This window comes from Macadamia integrifolia, chromosome 4 (genome assembly GCF_013358625.1).
Source record: "Macadamia integrifolia cultivar HAES 741 chromosome 4, SCU_Mint_v3, whole genome shotgun sequence".
In the NCBI taxonomy this organism is placed as follows: Eukaryota; Viridiplantae; Streptophyta; class Magnoliopsida; order Proteales; family Proteaceae; genus Macadamia; species Macadamia integrifolia.
Genome location: NC_056560.1, coordinates 9,410,592 through 9,434,317, shown reverse-complemented (window position 1 = coordinate 9,434,317; position 23,726 = coordinate 9,410,592). Strand labels below are relative to the sequence as shown.

Below are 23,726 nucleotides of genomic sequence, written 5' to 3'. Positions count from 1 at the left end.
TGGATTATGGATATTATGATTTCATTTCATGTCTCACTTTTAATTTAAGCTACGCTTGATGACAAATTAAGATGCAATCACATTATAATCATGGTCTAAGTGGTGGATTTAGCTATGGAATCGGCCGACATGAATTCTAGTTCAATTGAAATCGGTGGGAATCGGCTTGAACCTTAAAAATCAAGTATAAATCAGCCAATTGAACCGGCTGGAATTGGATTGTTGTTTACTATTCCTCTAACCATGCTATATAATAGTTACATCTTGATTCCCAACCAGCTAGTGACATCGTTGATTACAGTTTCTTTTTAATGCCTACATCTTAATCATTCCTTGAGGTCTTTATTCTGTTTGGTTACATGGAGAATTAAAGAGAAGGAAAGTGAATTTTCAACCCTAAAAATGAAAATTTTGTGATCAATACCCAACATGATTGTATGAAGTATATTCTATTTAAATTTCTCATTAAAATTAGTAATGATATATTTTTTAGATGTAGTTTTTATTTTATTTTTCAAATCCAAGGCTATGTTTGGTTGTAAGGAAAATATATTAAGAAGAGAGGTGAGATTTTCAAACTTAAAAACAAAACTCTTAGGCAGCGTTTGGTAGTCATCCAAAAAAAATGTTTCTAATGTTTTTCTATTTTATAAGAACAAATAAGTAAAATAAAGTGTTTGATGTCAACATGGTGTTTTCGATTTTTCTAAAAAATAAATAAATAAATAAATAAAATGATGGAACTATGAAATCTTGTTCTGTCATTTTCGTTTCGTTCTAAATACAACAAAAAAAATTGAACACCTTGGATAATCATTCCTGAAATAGATTCACTAAATACCATTTTTTTTTTTAATGGTATTTTGACAAAAAAACTGAAAATTCTATTTTTAATACAAAACCTCTTAACTGAATGATTACCAAACACAAATAATCATTACTCTATTTTTTTTGGTTGAAATCATTACTCTGTTGTGATCCCATGTGATTGTCTATGGTTTGCGTCCGTCTATCCTGAAGTTAATGGGTTGCGTTTATATTTATTGAAATCAAGGTTTTTTCAAACATACCTTGACTCAGCCCAAGCCCACCTCAGTTTAACGAGGCATGACCCAGATTGACTTGTATCATGTGAAAGGATCCAAAATAGCAAATTGTCTTCAATGTGGCAGTGTTTGTTGGTAATCATTTTTTTTTTAATGAAAGTTAGTGATCAATAACATCGATATGTTAAATAATCATTCGAATCATATTCCCTAAAAGGTAGCGTGATCCCTAGAGGGGCTAATAGGAGTACTAATGAAAGTATTAAAATGGGTGGGAATTTTACCCTTCAGAAGGTGAGGATGATCATTTTGCTCTTCAGTATGCTTGAGTGTAAGGCCACACTACATTTTAGACTTCTTTTCCCATTATTAAGAAAGGATAAAAGAACCTACGACTTTATTTGGTTGCAAGGGGAATGCAAATTTTTTATGTGAAGTGGAATTTTTTTCCAAAAAATAAATAAATTAGATGTTTGATTGCAAGGGAAATATGCTTCACATGTGAAAAAAACTTCACTTAACCATTAAAATTTCTCTTTTTATTTCCACACCAAAATAAGAAAGAAAAAAAAAAACCCCTACTCTCATGATCCCTTTCCCACTCTCGCGACTCTCACCCCACTCATGACTCTCAACGATCTCTCCCTTTCTCACGACTCAATTGGGTTTGTTTTGACCAAAAGACTTTGGGTTTCAGCCAGATTGAGCATTACTGATCTGTTGGGTTTGTTTTGACCAAAAGACTTTTGGAATGGGCCTTTCAGTCGTTATCACTTGTGATCTATTACTGTTTTATTTGTTATCATCTTTTATATTATTTTAAATATTTATTTATGCTGCATTCATTTGATATATAGAATGAAATGGTTTATTTTGATTAGTGATAAAACATAGTATTTGATGACATTTGGTTTGATTTGGTACAGATCTTGAATGACTTGATTCACATAACCAATATAAATTTTGAGGAGCTAGGTGGGTTTTGGATTGAAAAGTACTCCCCCCCAATATCTTTTGAGGAGTTTGGTTGGATTATTAATTTTTTTTTTTTTTTTTAAATTTACATCAATTTTACATTCAACCAAACAACTATGGTAAATTAATTTCACTTCACTTCTGTTGCAACCAAACGACTCAAAAGGGAAAAAAACTCACTTCACTTCCCTTCACTTCACTTCCCTTCGCTGCCCTTGCAACCAAACGCAGCCTACAGGTTTCCTTGCCATTAAAAATAATGCCCCTCTCATTCTATTTTGCCCACAAGTTAAAAACCCAAGACTGGCCCAAAGTTAATTTTACGGGTTTAAGGTACCATGTCTTTAAGTCCAATAGCCCAAGCCCATACCTGAGCCTTCCCCATTTCCCAAGGTGCATCCTACTTAGCGGGAGTGCCATGGACCCCCACCCGTAACCGTTAGCAGCCGTTAAAAGAGGACTGAACCGTCATTTATGGGAAGATGAGGGTGATCTTCGTGATTATAGTAATAAAATTTGTCCAGGCAGATCTGAACGTTGCAATCAGTCTAATCTCTGGTGGATGCTCTCTCTGTCCATCCCCCTTCGTAGACGCGACCCTGCATTTTGATTCTCTGCATCTTAGGGTTTTTATTGGAGGGGGTTCTTTTCAGATCTTCGTCGAATTTCTGCTTCATCGTTTCATTTGCCTCAGATCGCTTAGTCTCTTGTGAGCTCCGATCATCTTATTCTTCATTGAATTCGTTGATCTTCGAATCCATCGGAGAAAATGTACGGATTCGAAGCTCTTACTTTCAACATTCATGGCGGATATCTTGAAGCAATTGTCAGAGGTCACAGATCTGGTCTTCTCACAGCTGCCGATTATAATAATCTCTGTCAATGCGAAACCCTAGACGATATCAAGATGCATCTCTCCGCCACTGAGTACGGTCCTTATCTGCAGAACGGTGAGTCGGTCTTGTCCGCTCCTTGATTTGATTTTCTGTTGGAGGCTTGGAATTTTATATCCAATTTCATGTAATTCTCTCGTTTTTGCTGTATATGATATGAGCTATTTGGATTATGGGAGTTCTCTCTTCGAATTATGAAATAGTTTACCTTGTTTTTTCTCTCTGAGATACTTCATTTCTTAGTGTCTAAGGAAGTGGGAATTTACTTGAATTTTACCTGTGGGCCTTTCTATGAGTTGATTCTGTTGTCGATCAATCTATGATTTTTACTTAATTTTCGCGTGTTTGTATCTTTATCTTTGTTGCTCTTGTGATATTGTTTGCTAGTCTCTCATTTTTAGCAGAGTCAGGTGTCTTCGTCCATATATTCATGGATCTTTCGACAATTATGAAGCCTCCTGAAGTGATTCCTGAATCTAGTACACCTAAGTTAAATCCCACCCAAACTTAACATGTCTGCTTTTAATAACTCCAACAATTTCTTTGTGTATGAATCTTATTCTCAATTTATCATTATAAACATCTTTGCTTCCCTTTTGCTAATACAAATCACAAAATAATATTTTTTCTTGATTAGATTTTTAAATTATGTGACTTTTAGTTTACTTATTTATTAAATGTAAGTTTTTTTTTAAGACATTATTTCAGCATGTCCAGATTTTGGTTCGTACCTTTTGCACCGTGCATTGCATCCATAAGGGAGGGCAAACTCTACTTAACATACGTCTTGCAGAGTTCCATTTTGAGAGTTAAGCAACCTTTTCTCCCCCTACCTCAAAAAAGGATAGTTATTTAGATAATCAGTTGTTTATCATTTGTATGGTATTTCAAGGCAGATTTGTCTTTCATTTCCCTAAATCCCACCTGATTTGTTGTCTCTCGTCTCCAAGATTCAGGGCCATTCTTCTTCTTTTAACATGTACCACTAGTTCATGTTTGCTGCTCTTCTTTCCATGTTGATGTTGTGGTTACTTTGGGCCCGTTTGATAACGTTTCTGCCGTTTCTTGAAACAGAAACGGCAAAAACATAAATTTCCGTTTCTAGAAACATAAACGGAATTGAAGGTGTTTGATAAGTCATGTTTCTGGAAGTCGATAGTAACCAATGAAAGAATGGCCACGAGTCGTTTCCAGAAACGGAAAAACAAGTACTTGTTTCGCCTGGGTCGTTTCTTGAACCATAAATATGTAGAAATTTCAATTTCAATTTCTGAAAACAAGTGAAACGAAACAGTTTTATCAAACGCTTTTTGTTCCGTTTCCGCAGAAACGGCAAAAACGCGTTTCCTGAAACGTTATCAAACGGGCCCTTAGTATGCATTTCACTTGCTCCTGGAAAGTTCCATTTGAATCATGGGCTGTTGATAAATGAAATTTTACGGATTCTATTGAGGGAAAACCATATAATCATAATTTATGTGCTTAGTTTAGCGTTAAATTACTATTAAATCTCTAAGGTTGTTTCTCTTTTCTGCATATGAGGAAACTTTAAATTGAATTTTGAACTGTACATAATGGTGCAATTCCTATAAAACATACATGTGGTACATTCATATTATTGAAGCAAAAGGGGCGTTGCTTCCAAGCCTTACAAAGTGACTATAGATTGGTTGTAGATAAATGAACATGTTACCTTTGGGCCAACAGTGATGCGGATCCAGATTTCAATGACTGAAATCGGATCGCTTAGGGCCCCAAGAATGACAAAAAATCTCAAATTTAATGGTTGAGAGGTATTCTTGTAATTTCAGAAACAAGCAGGGCTTTGAAAGTAATTAGATGACAGCTAGGTAGTTTTAGAACTGAAAATTAAACATAAGGGCTTCATTCTAGGATTTTAAAGAAAATAGGTTAAAAGAGAGTAAATAAAGGAATCATCATCTTCAACCTTAGGTAACGTTAGAGAACAAGACGTTAGAAACGAAACCTCTTGCTGGCTTCGATCGGCAGAGCTCTCTCAATTGTAATCCAATCAAACCGAAACTTTGGGAGAGGGTTCGGAACTCAGATTGCTCTTGATTACAACCAATATCAGTTCAGAAGGAGAAGTTGGCCTTGGGGAGGATCCTGCGACCTGAACCTGCTGGAGGACTCAAATCTGAGTTCTGGTTTTCAAATGTTATATTCGCTGACTTGCAAAAGCTTGGAATGGAAGCTAGGGTTTAAATCGCCCCAAGGGGAAGCACTTATGCCCCAAATTTCAGGTTGATAGCTGCAGAAACAAAGGAGTTCATACTCCTTCACTGGCTGCCAGTACCGCCTGGACTGAACCAGAAAAAAGAACAAGCAAACCAGAAAAGAAGAAGAATAATAGAAGGAAAAGAAAACAGGGGAAAAGAAGCAGATGAGAAGAGAAAAAATCAGACTAATAGAGAGGAAGAATGAGGAATATCAGAGAAAGAAAAACGGGGAAGATAGAGAGAATCGGCAGCCATGGTTTCAAAACCAAGAAAAAAAAAACCTCCAAATTTCTATTCTTCAAAATCTAAAACTGAACTTCTCCATCATTTACATGTCCAATGTAAAGGAAAAAAAATCAAACAATTAATGGAAACTACTTGAAAGAAAACTATTCTAAAATTAGAAGCTAGCTAATTTAAAAAGAAATTATTTCTAAAACAAAAGAAAATCAAATCAAAAGATATTGTTTTTTTTCTAAGTCCATCGTTCATCTGCATCAAACAGATTTTGATATTGTTTGTTAACACACTTTCTAATACCAAATGCACCCAAAATTGGTCATATATATCCATTCTAGTGTATTTGATAATGTTGGCTGTTGTGTGCTTCTTACACCATCTAATAGTCACAGAAGTTTCTTAGAACCTTTTACCAATGTATAGTGTGTTTGGGTATGAGTATGTGTCAAGGAGTTGGATCCACTTGTTCCCAAAGCCTAGACTATGGGATATGTGTTCGAATTGGGTATGGGTATGAGTATGGGTGGGACTCACCTAAAATGTGTCAGGGTTGATGTGTCAAAAGAAGGGGGTTACACTTTCTCTTCTTCTTCAGAGCTATGCTCAAGTGTCCTACTTATGGGTGCTTTTCAGACAATTTTCCCATTTCCTTCTCCATGTCATGTCATGTGTCGGCATGGTAACTGTGGGGTACATGAAGTGTCCGTGTGGCAGAGACTTTTACCATTTAGACACATACTATTTAAGACTATTGGTTTTCTTTAAATCTTCTTGCAGAGCCTTCACCCCTACATACGACTACTATTGTGGAGAAATGCACTCTTAAATTGGTTGATGAGTACAAGCACATGCAATGCCAAGCCACTGAGCCTTTATCAACCTTTCTGGAATATATCACGTACGTCTCTCTCTCTCTCTCTCTCTCTGAAGGTTCAAATCTCTGGTTTTTTTGGCTCATATCTAGTCTTGACCCTTATGACCCTCCCCAGACCTCACAGTAGTGGGAGCCTTGTGCATTGGGTACCCCCCCCCACCCCGGATATCTGGTCTTGATCATCCTACTTTTAAAGGTTATAAGCTTGGAGAGATTACAGACTGAACTTTGATTTGTCCAATGAATTTACGTTCCTGTTTCCTTGCAGGTATGGCCACATGATTGACAATGTTGTCCTTATTGTTACTGGTACCTTGCATGAGAGAGATGTTCAGGAACTATTAGAGAAATGCCATCCTTTGGGTATGTTTGATAGGTAATATTTCTGTCCTGCAGTCTGTTGACTTGTGATGCTTTGACGTTTCATATGAGCCTCCTGCCTTATACGTTTCTCTTCTCAGTATTGCTACACTTGCAGTTGCTCAGAATATGCGTGAGCTTTACAGATTGGTGCTTGTTGACACACCACTGGCTCCATACTTCTCTGAATGCATTACATCTGAGGTGCTGACATTATCAACTGCCTTCTTTTCTAGTGTGCATTTTTTGTATGGCAGATTAGCCATGTGATTCTGATACCAGAAAAAAATGCTTCATTTCAACTGCCTATTATTTAACCGGAAATTTAGAATCTTGCATTTTTGAAAGGATGACACTATTTCCAATTGGTTCTGTAGTATAGCCAGATTATTTGCATATTTTTGTGCAGAAAGTAGTTGGGATAAGGCTGAGTTGTTGTTATTATATTTAGAAAGTAAAAGATTTTCAATTGAAGCCTTCTTATAAGGTTTTCTTCACCAGTTTTACTTATTGTCTAGCTATCAAGACTCCACTCATTAAATGTTTGGAATCTGCTGTTGCACACTGTAATGAATGCCTTGCTTGTTTCTTATTTTGTTTGGGAGACTATTTTGTTACGTCAACAACCTTTTTTCTTGACAAGTAGTTTGTTTTTTATTGAGATGTCTCCTGATTATCTTTCTTTTGTGCTTTCTTAGGACTTGGATGACATGAATATTGAAATTATGAGGAACACTCTTTACAAGGCCTATCTTGAGGATTTCTACAGGTTCTGTCAAGTGAGTTTTAATTGCTCTCTCTCTCTCTGATGCAGTTGAGGCTGCCTGATTGGGCTTAGAAAGCCCAAATTTTGGGCCATGGATAATTCCTATGGGTCTTGGAATACTTGTTTATGCCTTTATGGGTTATTTCGTGTAACGGAGTCAACAGACCTTATTTATAACCCTCATATATTTTTTATTTTTTTTTTGGGGGGGGGGGTGAAGTCTGCATACAACTTTTACCCCCCTACCCCCCCCCCCCAAGAAAAAAAAAGGTCTGCATACAGAAATAGTAGTAGAAAGTGTAGTTTACTAAGTTAAAAGACTTTGAGTTTGGTTAGGATACTTATTAGTCGGATAGAGTTCTGTTTTGACTCTATTAAGTCAAGTCAGTAGGTGAGAATGATTATGACTCCTTCTATGAGTTAGTTTAGGAGATTTAAGAAGTTATACATGTTGGCAACCCCCACCCAGGGTGGGGTCAATTGGACATGATTTGATCATAGAAATTGAAGTTTTATTCAAGAGTTCTGGAGTTGTTGAGCTATGCATATGGGATTAGTATTCCAGATCTGACCTCCCCCCCTCCTATTTCTATTCATTTTTTTTCTCTGGTGTGATCTTTCCTTCCTCTTCTCTTTCGCTATTCTTCTTTGTCCTACTTCAGATTAATTTACTTCTTCTTATCTGTGGTTCCATTACTTTCTTTTAAGGTCGTTTTCTCCTACAGCCTCTCTTCATATATCGGTCTGTTTTACTTCAAATTTCACATACTAGCTTTTGATTTCAAATCTCCCTAAAATTCTGAGGCTGTTTACTTAAGAATTCTGATAAAAATACTCTGTTCTAGGCTTCTAGCTCTGTTACTTGTTTCCCTAGTAGCACTTGGACTTCTGCTTAATTTGTTATTCTATTATCAGAATAGACCACTCAACCAGGTTTCTAGAGCATTCTGAATATTCGGTTCTTAGATATACACTTCCTCTGCTGTTCTGTTTCTACACTATTTAGTGATTTTGTTAAGTGCTAGTCTCTGCTGCTGTTCTCTCTCTCTCTCTCTCTCTAACATAATATTTTCAAACAGAAACTTGGGGGTGCTACTGCTGAGATCATGTCTGACCTCCTAGCTTTTGAAGCTGACCGAAGAGCTGTTAATATCTCGATCAACAGGTAAAATCATTTTGTGCTAACATTTTTTTTTTTTTTTTTTCTTGTGGTTAGTTTCTGATCCTTGCTCCCTTTTTATGTTGTCTCAGTGGTTTAGATAACTCCTTGTGTTGGAAAATTCGTCCCTGTTATTCTCATGTGGTTTTATACTTTGTGCAGTATTGGCACCGAACTGACACGAGACGATCGCAGGAAGCTTTACTCTAGCTTTGGTTTACTGTATGCATTCTTTTAGTTCCCCATTCAATTGTTGATTTGCTTCTTCTTTTCCTTCCCCCCCCCCCCCCTTCTCTTGAAGTAACTTTCTGATGATGGTAGTTTTAATTTGCAGCTACCCCTATGGCCATGAGGAACTTGCTGTATGTGAGGACATCGACCAGGTAAGTTTCTTTAATTTACTTGGAACCATGGGAGGAGTGTGTGTCAGGAGGAGAGGGAATGTGAGAGGGTGGTACCCCATTTTTATATTTTCCTCGTGAAAATTTTTAATGTTATTGAAACTTTGAATCAGAGAATTTGAGCCACTTTCTTACTTATTCTGAAATTTATCACTGAGATGGGTATGTGGTCCTCTATCACATCTGCTCATTTACTGTCACTTGACAGATATAGGCTTCACTAGGCATTGTGAATCTTTGAAGGACCACCTTTTTGGTGACCTGAAACTTGACAGAATAGAATCAGTAGCTGGAAAATATTGCCAAGATATTCTGTTCATAGTGGGATGAAAGAACTACTGGTAGAATAAGTGTAACTGTAATATCAGACTACACCTTTGGAAGGCAGATTATCTTATTTTTATGATTTCGGAGGAGGTTGTACTGATCACTTGTAGTTAATAGCATACTTCTATTTTTGTGTTTGTTTCTATCCTATTAACCAAGGACCTCAGTTCTGAATAAAAGCAATCTTGACTTGTTAGATATATAACTGTGTCTCCTCCCACCAAAGCGAAAGAAAAAGGATGCTCTATGTAATGTTTCTGGCTCATTTCTTTGTGGGCTTCTATTGTAGGTTCGCGGTGTCATGGAGAAATATCCCCCTTACCAGTCTATATTTGCTAAAATGTCTTATGGGGAGAGCCAAATGTTGGATAAGGCCTTCTATGAGGAAGAGGTGAAAAGGCTCTGCTTGGCATTTGAACAACAGGTATGTAGTTCAGACATCAACCATCCAAATTTATTCCCACCATAGTTGTTATGGCGTCTAGGCGACCCAAGGCGTTGGAGGGGGCCTGGATGCAAGGCGACACCGACAAGGTGCCTGGACGCCTAGGCGCGTGCAGGTGTATGCTTTGCTGTGCAACAGCATGTTAAAGGGTGAAGAAATAGGACTACCAGATTTATGAGTCCCAAGCCTTATAGTTCTTTGGTTTTAAATAAAATTTTATTAAAAGAGAAATGATTGTCAAATATTTCATGGAACTGTACGTGTGTGTGCTTATGGGGTTTACAAGCATGCTTGGGAGGGATTCTTTTCCCTTTTCATCTAATCATTCCTATGGATACTGTCCTCTTCTAGGGATGGCCTACTAACCACACTGCATTCAAGATGAGGGTAACACTGAAAAAGCCCCAGGATTGCCCTGATACTGAATGCAGGCAGTTCATGAGGCTGTCAAATAATAAATGCAATGTGTGTTGCATTTATTGTTTAATCATTCAACCATCACATTTGGAATAACTTTACATATAAGGAAGTCGAAACTAAAACCCAAAGGAAAAAACAAAAAAAGGAAGCCGAAACCACATCAATGTTTACTGGACATTCTCTTTATGGGAAATATGACCTTAAAAAGTCTAGAAACAGTGCCTTGAATATATTAAACAAATTTCACCCAAAAAAAAAAAAAAAAAACCGAATGTAATAAACAAATGCAAGTTACTGATTAGCTCATGTGGTAAGGTCTTGTGCTGATTGTAGCCGAGATCCAGGATTGAATCCTGTTTCAACCCTGTGCAATTTGTCTTTTCCTCCCCTCTCCCCACCCGGTGGGTGCATTGTTGTGTGATGGTTGCATAAAACCAATTTTATGTACTGCATGAAATGCATAAAATAAACAATGTGATATAGTAGTCTTGGTTGAAGCAAATGAAAAAATGAAAATTTAGAAAAGGGGGGGGTGGCTATTGAGTCCCGCAAAATCAATGGGAACCCTGTTTTCTACTAATATACGAGGCCTACATCCTTGGTATATCATGTGGTACTATTCTTGACATTTGGGTTTTAAGGTTATGCACTGAGGTATTTTTCCCAACCATCCTCACATGCCTTCTGGATAACAGAACCCCACTTCATAGTTTGTGTACTTAATACTCTAGGGGTGGTGTTGATCATTCTACAAAGTTTCTGGGACACTAATATTACTGCATCTATATTATATTTTTGGGCGAGAGAACATTACCCAGTCATGTGCCCAGACACAGAAGGCGTGAAATAACCACATCACCCCTCGTGTTGGATAATGGCCCTGCGTTGGTGGGGGACCACGTGATTAGGTAGCGTTCTTCTCTCTTATATTTTTATAGGGAAAAAGATCACTACCTGGTCACTCTACACCCAGAAATGGGGTGGTGAAAAGACCATCCTGCCCCCTGGTTGGATGCCTGTGCACCTCCCCTGGTTGGCTTCTGTGCTGGCACAGTGGCCACTTTGACCAAGTAGCGATCCCTGGCCCAATTTTATAATACATTAGTCTGTAGAAATAAAAGAGACCCAAGGGAAAATAGTTTAAGTAGAACAGATTTTCATGCAAATAAGTTTGTTCTCTTCACATTTTGTATTTATTCATTATGATCGGAAGTTTTTGATCGTTTCAATATGCAGTTCCACTATGGTGTTTTCTTTGCATACATGAGGTTGCGGGAGCAGGAGATCAGGAATCTGATGTGGATCTCTGAATGTGTAGCTCAGAACCAGAAGTCTAGAGTTCACGACAGTGTTGTGTTTATATTTTAGTTGCTAGACAGCCCCCAAGGATAAATAACCTGCCATTTTCTATATCTTGTATCCTTTCTTCTCCGTCTCTCATTCTTTGTTGATTGTTGTAAGTTGCTAGTATTGTGCTACTGCTGCCCCCCCCCCCCCCAAAAGATTCTCAGTCAGTTGCAGAGGCTGATAATAATTACATTTCCATATTTATGGGGGAAGAAATTCCAGTGGAAATAATATATATCGGTGTAGAGTTTGTTTTGCATATGGATCATTGTGTCAAGGTATTTGTTGACCTAGTAATTTGGAAGAAAAAAAATGGAGCCAGCCAAGTATGGTACATCTTATAGATGTTCTAGACTTCCTGTAGCCATTTCTTTAATGGGGAGGTTCTTTTGTTTTTTTGGGTAAATAGGGAGGTTCATTTGAAGTGGGCTAGCTAACTACCTTGTGAATTGTGATACTGTCTTCCTTACTATTTTGCCATCAGCAAACAAGCTTTTTCTGACAATGAAACCTGTCGGAATACAATGACTGCAAAATCCTAGGGCTGGAAAGGCTGCCTCATATATAACGGTAAGAGGCCTAGGCCAAGTAATCCTTGACTGATGAGAATTGAGAATGTGTCAGGGACCGGATTTACAGAATATTCTTGCTTTGTAATTCATTTTCTTCCCTCCTAGATCTAGGTAAATTTCCCTGTATTCTAAGTACTTATTGATGGTATTACATCATAAGTCATAATATAGTAACAAGAATACAAAATCTAGGTAAATATCCCTATAATTACTATCGCGATTGGTTGGTACCTTACCAGAAAACCGTAGGTGTGTAAGGGGGTCACGCTTTGAACTCTTCTGTTTCATATTTTTGGTTGTGCTAACGAGGAACCCCTCCCTCGAACCTGTCTGGTATTACGGTTGAGGTCCAAGGGTAAGCGTAAAACCCCAGCACATGTAGTAGTCTCACCTAATCCTCGTAATAGATTAGTTGAGGGAAGATTCATCATTGGATAGGATTCCTCCTTACAAAGCTCATGGACCAAAAAGTGATCTTAGGGCTGGGGTAACTTAGGGATGCATGCTTGGGTCCTCTTAACCTTAGGATCACTCGTTGATCCCTAGGCTCTATGGAGAGGAGCCGGATACTACACCTTATATTCATCAAATTTCAATGAACAACTCTCATTTCAGTCTATCATATTTTTAATTTAAATCGATCATTTCCACTCTGAATTGAGAAAGTGCATAATAATATCTTGAATATTGGCACGTGAGGATATACATGGCATGTGTATCAATACAAAATGAATTACTTGGTTAATGAAGAAAAATTTCTGAAATTTGACATGTGAATAATCCTGATAATGTCCTCTCCTCTCTATTCAATGGTAAGAATGAACATATCTTATAAATAAAAAAAATAAAAAAATAAAATAAACATATCATATGTCTACATGACAACAAATATTTGTAACGGTTAAAAAAAAAAAGTCTAATCGCAGGACCTGCTCCAGAGGAAATGAACATCACCCCCTCCTGATTGACGCATGTGCCCTGGCGGAGGGGCACATTCCTGAACAGAGTTCTTTTGCCCTTCTAAGAAACAAACCTTTGTGACAAATCTTCTGTGCCCGTGCCCGTGCGGCTGTTTTCGTCTCTGGTCTGTTTGCTGAGGCCTGAGCACATCACCCTCCATCCGATCAGTTGCATCAACTAGTCGAGCTCATAGTCTCATACTCCGGAGAAAAGAAGAGAAAAAGGTGTTTCTCCTTCTCCACTCTCCATTTACCAAACCATGCTGTTTCAACCCTAAACCCCTATAAACAGAAAACCAAAATGTCCACCATCACCTGCTTCACCATTCTCTTCTTGCTACTCACCATCTTCTTCCCCACCACTATTTCATCTGTCCCCATCTTAGGTCTGGACTTCTTCCTCGCCCAACAATCCCGTCTCGATCCACAAGCCTTCAACGACTCCTTCCTTTCCCTCTCTTCTTCCGTCAAGAAATCCCTCTCCCACCAATCCTTTACTCGCGTTTCCTCTCTCCTCTCCTCCCTCCTCTCCCTCGAAATCTCAGTCCCCGTTAACGTCAAGCTTGTCGGCTCTTTCTCTCCAAACTCTCAGTCCGACCTCTCCTCTTTAATCAATGCCGCTCGCTTCTCTGATCAATTCCATGTCATAGGCTCCGACCCTCATCATCTCAACATCAAACATTCCCTCCATTTCGACGTTTCTCCTTCGTCCTCCCTTGCTTCCCTGGTATCCGAAGCAATTCGCTTCGAGATCGAACGATCTGCCTCCAGCCCCCGATATTATCTTCACTCGGTTCCTTACTCCGTCGTTGATCGAATTGTTAAACAGGATTTCGAGAAGGAGAAACCCGTTCAAGGGGTTTACATTTACTTGCTCAATTTGAATCCTCAATCGAAACCCTACGCTTACACGTATGGGTCTGGGGACCCTTCCCCTGCTTTTACCAGGTGTTTGGGCAGTATTTGGACAGGGAAGGATCGGTACTTGTGGATTGATTTAGCTGCTGGACCCGTTGATTACGGGCCTGCTTTGTCTGGTGAAGGTGTCCTGCCAAGAGGCGAGTTTCATCCATTGGCGGTCTTGCACGGCCCTCCCAAGTCTCAGAAAGCATTGCTTACGGATTTGGCGTCTTTGGTTTGGAGTGCCTATCAGGTTCTGTTGGTTCCTTCTTTGAGGATTCCGGTTCCGTTTGAGACTTCGCTTATAGTGCAGTTTATTCATGTTCATGGGTCTGAAGGTAAGGACGTGCATGGTCTGGACTGGAAATCGATTGAGAGAACGTTTATGGATGAGGTTAATGATGGGGGTTTGTTGTTGGGTGATCAGGCATTGAGGTTTAAAACTTATGAAGTCACTTTCTCAGACTGTCCGATCTGTTCTTTTGCAATTTCACGCTCAATGAATTCTTACACTACGAGGTTCTTGTTTGATAACTATACTTTGGTAGTCAGCGAGTATTTGGACTCGAAGCGTTTGCATCAGATATTGTCTGATTCTGCGGATCAATTGAGGAGCGCCACAGGTGTTCGGGAGGAGAATTTCGGTAGGGTTCTTCCGGTTTATGTTTTTGATTTGGACTTTGATAGGCTGATGTTGCTTGATCGGTACCACCAGTCGGTTGCTTTTAGAGATATGGTCATTGCAGTGAGGACAAGGAGTAGTCGGACAGTGATTGATTATGCCTGTAATGGCCGTCATGTGATCACACATACTAGGGAACTTGAGAGAACCCTTGTTGGTTCGATTCTCCAGAGTATGTGGGGAGTGTCACCAACCCATCTGTTATGGAGCCCTAGACATAATAGCACTCTGGTGGATTATACCTGGAGTGTTGGCCAGACCCCGTTTGGGCCATTTTCGGAGATTTCATCTTTGTCATTCGTGCAGAAGGATGCTGCCCGGAGAAATGTCCTCCTGACATCTCTGAATTACACTATTACGAGTGCACTTGATGTGCTTGATTCAATATCTGGACATGGTGCGGAGAATCTGCTAAAACAGAATCGACATGTTGAGTTTGTGCAAAGGTGGAATTTGTTCAAGTACAAATTGGATAAAGCTGTTTCTGCATTGTCTCATTTGGACTTCGAGATGGCTCTATATTACTTGAGGTCTTCTGACCATGACTTGTATGCGATCCACTCACTTGTTTATTATGCGTCACAAGAACTGGAAGCCTCTCTTGTTTGCTTCAAGGATCCTCCATTTCCATGGGCTTCAGTATCCATGGCTGGGTTATGTTTCTGTTCTATCATATATGTGTACTCCAAAAGAGAAAAGCTCTTTAAAAGCAAAAGAAAGCAGTTTTGATGCATCTAAAGAGTGTGATTTTGTACCAATTGGACATTTTATGACCATGTTCATGTCATCTTGTAACAGAGAGGGGTACATTGCCAATTAAATAACAGGTACTTTAGTTTGGTCATTACATGGATTTTAACTGGGATTTTCCCTGACTTTTGTGTTTTCCCTTGCCTTTCTTTTCTTGCTCTTGTTTTCATTTTGGTAAGTTTCTATATTCTGCTGGTGCTGGTAATACTATATTGGTTTGTTATATCAGAAGGTGTGCAATTCTGTCAATCCTGATTTGTTCTGTAGACCAACTTTTGTTCAAAACCTTGTTGCATTAAAAATAGTTTCCAGGAGTTCTTTGGTACTTTCTTGGATGTAGTTATGCTAATGCTCTCCATTCCTGCTTTGTTGAATAAGTTGGCTGTTGTGCAGCATGATCTTGTTGCTAAGCACATTATTCTTATGATGGATCTTCCAAACCAAGATATATTCATCATTTATTCTCGTAAAATGAAATGAGTTCTTAATTTCTTAGAAATTTGGAAGATATGGTCATGCGTATGGCAGAACAGAATTTTGTAGCCAAATAATGTAGTTGTTAGATTGAGTTGAATTGGGAGGAGATTTTTCTCATATTTGGCTTAATAGAGCATATTATGAGAAGCCTCACTTTGTGTGGTATATATTTTTATAAGAAAGCCTTGTCCTATGTTTAAGAGGTAATAAAGTAATTGTCAGTTTCACCATCGTTGATGTCCATCTCAATATTGATGTAGGTGAACAACTGATCCCACCCCACCCCCACCACCACCCGGATTTCTCTTTGTCGAAGTTATTGAATTTGTCATGTTAAATGCAGTGTTTAAGCACATGGGTCACTTTATAGTCTATATGTTGACATAAGTTTTGCTCTTGGATCCCTCTTTTCTTTGAAACAAGTGAGCTCCATGCTCACCATGTACTGATGTGGGAAAAGTGGCATACAACTCCATGTTATCCCTTCCTACCAATTTATTTGACAGAATATATTTATAAATTTATCTCTGTTTTCTGGTGTTCTCAAGGAGGCAATGGGACACATACTTGGACCTTTGCTAGAAGTGCCTGTGGAATGGAGGCTAATGCTCAGCATGTCCTTGCCTTTAATGAGTCCCCTGCCTTCGATTGAGAATCAGAGGGGAAATCATCAGTAGGCTCAGTGTGGGAGATCTTTTTCTTTTATTTATTTATTTTTTTGGTCAATAGTAGGAGAATTATGTTCATGTAAATTGGATTTTGGTGATTAATCTAAAAGGAGAACTTTGTTTAACTAGTTGTTAATTGGATATGGGTGTGAATCTCAGTTGTTATGTTTGTGATTATATTCAATAAATGAGGTTCTCAGCAACCAAACCATGTCATGGAACCAGAATATGGTGTTGGTTTAGGGTGTTGGAGCATCAATTTCAAAAGCTCCCAAATTTTGGAGCATTTCATGTATGGAGTATTCATGTTTGTATGCCTGTGTTTGTGTGTGTGTGTGTGTGCGTGTGTTTTTCATGGGACCACTGGATCAAGGTTCAAGGTTTCATGAACTTTCATCTCCATATTTTTGAAGTGTGTTTCATGCAGGTCCATTCTGAAGTAGCTGATCCACAGTTTTTAAGTGGAGCATCTGGGTTATTGGCAGTTCTTGGCCACTATGCTCTGTTTATTTATTTATTTATTTTGAAGAAGTCCTGTGAAGAGATTTGTCATTTCATCCTAAGCTCTGGTGCAATCAAATGTGTTTTTATTTTGTTTTAAAAGGGGCCATAACCCAGTGCTCCTGTTCTTACAGCGTCCAGGAAGGGTTGTACTGGAAATTCAAACAGAATTCACTTTCCTTCGGCATTTTTAACTCAAAAGTCACAACTCAGAACCTACATCGCCAAGCTGGCACACCAAGCTTTTGGCACAAATGTGTGTGTTTGTGGTTTTTTTTTTTTTTTTTTTGCTAACACAGTTCAGGTCCAAAGGTAAACCTCGGTTACATACAGTCACACCTAACCCGTGTAACAGGTCAGTCGTGAGAAGACTCGAATTAGAGATGTCTGTTAAGACACAATGCCTCTGGACCAGTGAAGCTACACGGGGTGTCAAATGTGTTTGTTTCTCAATCCAAAAAAGCCCTACTGTTTTAATCACACGTAAATAGAAATCCCTTTAGTGTGACAGAATCCGTGATTTGGATATTTTTGTCTAAAAGAAGACCAACATGAGCAGGGACAGGGATCAACAAACATAAACTCCAAGTTCATACAAATCCCCTCCACAACCCCCCCCCCTAAAAAAAAAAAAAAAGAACAGTCCAATGTCTTGTTGAATATGGCTTGTCTATGATGTTGTTCATTGTTGTCAATACGGCTAACACATTCCCAGAGTGTGCATATTCAGTTTGGGGTTGGGAGTCATTCGCTTTAGAAACCATTTTTTATAGATGCATCAGTTTGTAGCTCAATTCTGGGGTAGTGCGTTGAATGCAAGTTGAAGGTGATTCTATGAGAAATGTAATTCTTTGAGTCAGTTTAACATTGGTAAAAAACTCAAGTGGATCGGGAGAAATGGTCAGTTTTGGTAAGCCATTATGCTCAACAAGGGGCTGTTTTTGATGTTCTTCTATTCCGTGGGAATGCAAATAGAACAGAAACGTGTTTGGCATGTCCGGTTAATTTTTGTATTCTCGCGGAGTGAACCAGGAAAAAAGAATAAATATAGAATATAATGCAAGAACACCTAAAAAGTGTTTTGTTTGTTTTTTCCACAACTTAAAGAGGAACAAAACCCCTTGCCTTTCCCAACCACTTCCGATAAAATCCCACAAAAATCCAAACGACGAGATTGCCCGCTTCCCTTGCAAGAACCCTAGAAACGAGGTCTCAACTCTCAACCATCTTCTTCAATGGTTCTCCCGCCATATAGCAGGTATCATCTCTCTCTCTCTCTCTCTCTCTCTCTCTCTCTCTCTCTCTCTCTCTCTCTCTCTCTCTCTCTCTCTCTCTCTCTCTCTCTCTCTCTCTCTCTCTCTCTCTCTCTCTCTCTCTCTCTCTCTGTATGCTAGTGGCAGTCTTGCTTCATTATTTGGTTTCTTGAAAATTGTATTGAGCTAAATTTGGAGTCAAACCAATTATAAGCTTTTATTATTGGATTTATTGAAACTTGTACTAAACTTAACCAAGATACGATTGGTGTTTTATAAATCAATGTGGGTTTTCACTAGGGAAATTGATAGCTTTCTTTTACTTAATTGATTTTGTAACATATTATACATTGTTTACATTCACATGATCTTTGTTGAGTGATAGAATGCTTGGATTAGTACAGAATGCAAACAAAGTATTTCCTTGGATCAAAGTTTAATGTTTTGCAGAATGCTTTGTTGAGTGATAGAATGCTTGGAGAGCTAACTTGCAGTTTTGGAAAACAATAGCTTTCTTGAAGAAACTACCCATGTACTTGCAGTACCCAAGATTGGGTTCCATTGGGCAACATAAAAACCTCTTGTGCTGGGACTCCTATCTCGTCAACTCCCTTAAGAGCAGGGAAGTCCATTTGGCCCTGTCATTCTCGGCCTCTTTTTTATTTTATTTCTCTTTTTTATATACTTTTCTTTGGTTGAGTCTCAGATGCTAATGCTTTTATTTCCCACCAATAATTGTCATAACCTATGGTCTCTGTAATTCTCAGTTTTCCCAACCCCAAATAAAAATGAAAAAAAAAAGGTGGGGATTTGCATTTTTTTTTTTTTTTGGATAAACAGAATTTGTTCCTCTTCTATAAACTTAGAAAGTTGCCTTTAATTGATATCCATTCATCATATTCTCTTTTCTGAATTCTAAAAATATGCCATAGATTGGATTTTATGATCATCATCCAAATGGAACCCATCAAATGATTGATCTGTTGGGTCCCGATTGACACTGAGAGGGGGTGAATCAGTGTGCCAAATATTTTTTTATTTTTCAGTTGTACCCCTGATGTGGCAATCACTATTTACACTTTAATAGCACAGTCTACTGATACTACCCAGAGCTACTGTGTATACTACTGATCATTCTTACTGTTGCACGAAACTTACTCACATAACCTGTATTGCTGCCTAGAGTTGTCTCATAAACCTCACACGATAATCACTATCACATACATACACAGTCGTATGCACATCCACATTGCACCACCAAGTGGTTAGGTCTACCAGATGTACACACCCATTCTGCAGCTAAGCACTCCAATTCACAATACAAATTCGAGCATACACATCCACAACACAAAAAATACGTGCTTCAGCCAGTTGCCTACATGCACGAAGTAATGCCTATTGTCGAGCTCAGCATTTACTCAATACTAATTATTACTGCACCCACAGTCAAGGGAACACATTTCCAGTTTCCACCAATGACATACAATGGCTAAGTCTTCACCCTAGTTTTTTCAGAATGATCTGAAAGACCGCACCCACGGCAAATAGGTTTAGGTAGTTGTAACTACCAGGGAACACATAGCCCCTGTGTTTAGCACGCACTGAACACTAATACAAAATAAAGTTGGACTTATAACAATGCCATATAGTGAAACACTCATACATGCAAATTTTTCCCAAATAGACTACAACTATCACCTAGTCATTTTATCAAATATCTTGCCTACAATGATTTATAATAATGGAAATTTGGTAAAAGTGAGGTTACCTTGGGTTTCTTGAAGCAACTCACAATAACCAAAATCTAGGTTCTTCTTCTTCTTTCTTTTCTCCTTGTCTTTACTTTCATGGAGCAACAATGGCATTCACATTCACACACACACACACACACACACACACACACACACACACTCCTCTCTCTCTCTCTCTCTCTCTCTCTCTCTCTCTCTCTCTCTCTCTCTCTCTCTCTCCTCTTCTAGTCTTCCTTGTAAATAAAGCTTGAATGGAAAAATAGTATTCTCAACAATAACTATCAAACTCCATTAATTGGATTTGAGAAAATATTTTTTGAGAGGCATTCAAGACACACACAAAGAGAGGGGAAAACTTCTTCTCTATTTCCCTCTTCTTCTCTTCTCTTCCATTTTCTTTTTCTTTCTCTTGGCCACAACCAATAGAGCTTGATGCCTTAGTTTCGAGCAACTTCCTAAGCCTCTAATGGGAGCTATGGATCAAGTGCAAGAGGATAAAAGTCTTTTATTTAAACCCTTAGCCTTTCACAAGCTTCAACTCATTTTTCTGACCACCTCAGCAATCCCTCTGCCAGATTTCTTCCCTCTGTGTGTAGAGCTTGGAGAGATGAAGAATCTCCAAGTTGAATCACTCAAATCAGAGTTAAGATGAGGGAGATATGACCATTTGAAGTTGGACCAACCAGAACACTCAAAATGGAATCATCGGAGGATGGTGTACGCTATGCGGGCGGCGCACACAACAGGGGCAAAATTTGGGCCATCGGATTAATCCAAAATCCACTTTTAATCTGAGTCGTTAAATTATTCAAACGGCTAATAAATCTTAGCCGCAAGATTAAATTAACCAAGTCAACTGATGATGTCAGCGTGACATAGGCGCTGACAACGTCAGATACGTTGTCGACGCTCCATTGGCTACTTCAGCACAAAATACGGTGGCTATCGGCTATCTCTCATGAAGGCTGAAACAGATTACACCCGTTGGATCAAGATCTTTAGATCTTGTTTAATCTAGATCTCATGAGATCAAATTAAATGGCATCTATTTGCATCCCTTTTAACACATGCGTAACACTATAGCAAAATTGATCAAGTGGAGAGCCAAACCATTATATATAATACACTCCACCAATGAGGAGCCTTGTATAAGCATCTTCAACGCTAACTCCTATATGAGACGTTAGATCTGAATCTGACCGACGTGGCCCAATCTGAACCGTGTATTAAGGATCCCTCTGATTCTCTTATATACACATAAGCCCTTGCCTTCATATTTCCAGTGCTAAACACCCCTTATCAACTAAGACCTTAAAAATCTAAATATTACGTAAAAGCCCCTAAAATTTCAAAATCAAAATCTGAAAAACCCACCCAACACCAAGAGCATATCTGTTGATTTTCCAGTTTGATTTTTCAATCGGCTTCACGGAAATCCATGTAACTTTTTCATACGATATCCGATCGAGATGAAACGAAGTGCGTTGGAACCGTGATTGGGCGCTCTATGACTTTTCAGCATACTCGATCATTTGACTCAGTCATGTAAAAAGACCAAAGTGCCCCTAGATCTTTCTAATGATGCATCTTCCTCATACGGAATCAGAACACAATGAAATCAGAACCGTTGGAAAGATAGGATTTTTTTCGTATTGTTACATGGAGAACACTTCTTTTAAAAATTTCATCTTCAATACCGAAATTGCCCTCTACTGCCACAAATGTCGTAACTTCTTCATACAGTATCAGAATGCGACAAAATCAGATGCACTAGACTAGATAAATTATAATATATCTTTTTCATGAAGAAGTGGTCTTCCAAAAAGGTCATTTTTATTACCGAAAATACCCCCAAGCGTAAATAGGTCAATTTTACCAGTTTTGACCTAGAAACTCGCACAACCTACTAAGGATGAATCAAACCACTTCATGCATACCATGCGGCTCTGTTATCTCATCGTTGACACTGAACACTGGCGCATTATCATTTTCATCCACGTCATCCAAACTGGCCACGTCATCACTGCCACGTGACTGGGTTGCCAACAAGGACAACCATAAAACAACATGATCTCATGCACCAGATGTGATAGTACCCAATAGAGACGATTAGCATGTCAATTAACAAACCTAGTCCCAAATTAATGGGGACAATCATGAATACTAAAAATTTTGTTTAGCATGTATTCACTGCAATTAACTCTGATTATTGGATATGTTGATTATGAAACATTATCTTAAATTTTTAGCATGAATTATGATTTCATATCTCATTAAGTTATTTGGGGTTTCTCTCACTTGAAAATATTAGAACTAAAAGGACTAACTACATAAGTATTCAAAGAGTAACGGTAAAACAGATGCACTTTTTCAACAATTCGGGGAAGATGACTACTACGATCCTAATGAAGAGAGAGTCGGNATATTGTGATAGCTTGTTGTGGACTTCATAACTATATTAAATCTGAACAAATAGCAGATGCACTTTTTCAACAATTTGGGGAAGATGACTACTATGATCCTAATGAAGAGAGAGTCAGGGTAGTCAACGTTCACGGAGAACAAGAAGATGGTGATATTGCTAGTACTTCTACTACAATTCATCAGGGCAGTCAACGTGTATAAGGAAGACAGATGAATGAGCTAAGGATACAAATTGCAAATCAGATGGCAGTAGATAAGGGTTACCCCCTGATTTGATTGTTTATGTAATAAAATTTCAAGACACCTATTTGCAGCTATGATTTTTATTTTATAATTCCTATAAACTTGAATAGTAGACTTTTGCTTTCTTATTAAGATAAATGTGGAAACTCTTTATGCTTATATTTTATTATTTCCTTTAAGTAATAATATTTTAAAAGATAATTTCATAAACAAATTATTTCCTTATTTAAGTTAAATTTAACCATAATAGCATGTTTGTAATTATTGATTTCATTATTCAAAAGTGAATTTTCATTATTGTTCTCTCTAAGAATAGAAGTGTTTGTCAAACACTGTTTCTATTCTTTTCCTGTTCTAAGGACATTTTCGAAATAGTTTTACCAAACGTTTCTATTCCGCCAGAGTGTCTTCACAGCATGAAATCGAAAAATAACACTTCTGTAAAAGAACACTCTCCAGGAATAGAAGTGTTATCAAATGGCCCCTAAATGTGATTTTCATAGAATTTCACTAGAACACATTTTCCTAATATGGTCCTCACCACTAAAAGACTCTTCATACTTAGTCAAGGTATGCTCTATGGTCATTCTAGTATGATACAATGCACATGCATATGATGAGTGCACATACATAAGTGGAAGTTTCAAAATACATTAAAAATGACCAATCTATCCTAGTGGTGTTCTTCTTCACTTGAACCTTCCACTCTTTGGCACTTCATCTTCTTTTCTCTTTATTTGCAATTCCATGTCTTTGAGCTTCATGTCTTGACATCTTGAAGCTTAAATTCTTATGATATCTTCTTCAAGCATTGATGCCAACTTGTTAATACTCTTCATTTGATGACTTCAATCTTCATTTCTTCCTTTCATTCACCAAATTCGATCTTTGATATGAAGTCTGTATAAAACAATACTTGAAGGTAAATTGTGAAATACCTTCATATGTTTGTTATCATCAAAACCAACTATAGGAATGTGGGCATATCCCTAGCAATATCCCCATTTTTTATGATGACTAACAAATGATTCTCAAATAAAATAAATAATCAAT

General features: G+C 38.1%; 2 protein-coding genes across 2 annotated transcripts; both read left to right on the top strand.

The window, feature by feature from the left end:
* Positions 1-2,550: 2,550 nt before the first annotated feature.
* Positions 2,551-11,752, top strand: LOC122076932 (V-type proton ATPase subunit d2). Its single transcript, XM_042642598.1, has 10 exons — positions 2,551-2,971; positions 6,172-6,292; positions 6,537-6,644; positions 6,730-6,832; positions 7,327-7,407; positions 8,474-8,559; positions 8,716-8,775; positions 8,888-8,936; positions 9,571-9,705; positions 11,383-11,752. The coding sequence occupies exons 1-10, from the start codon at positions 2,791-2,793 to the stop codon at positions 11,512-11,514; spliced, it is 1,056 nt and encodes a 351-aa protein (XP_042498532.1). The 5' UTR covers positions 2,551-2,790; the 3' UTR covers positions 11,515-11,752.
* Positions 11,753-13,015: 1,263 nt separating this feature from the next.
* Positions 13,016-15,450, top strand: LOC122075189. The gene has a single exon (XM_042640131.1). The coding sequence runs from the start codon at positions 13,326-13,328 to the stop codon at positions 15,333-15,335; it is 2,010 nt and encodes a 669-aa protein (XP_042496065.1). The 5' UTR covers positions 13,016-13,325; the 3' UTR covers positions 15,336-15,450.
* The last annotated feature ends 8,276 nt before the right edge of the window (positions 15,451-23,726 follow it).

Coding starts and splice junctions, on each gene's coding strand:
- LOC122076932 (XM_042642598.1), top strand. CDS start 2,791: ATGTACGGATTCGAAGCTCTTACTTTCAACATTCATGGCGGATATCTT. Junction 6,293..6,536: donor ACCTTTCTGGAATATATCAC/GTACGTCTCTCT, acceptor GTTTCCTTGCAG/GTATGGCCACATGATTGACA. Junction 8,560..8,715: donor GTTAATATCTCGATCAACAG/GTAAAATCATTT, acceptor TACTTTGTGCAG/TATTGGCACCGAACTGACAC.
- LOC122075189 (XM_042640131.1), top strand. CDS start 13,326: ATGTCCACCATCACCTGCTTCACCATTCTCTTCTTGCTACTCACCATC.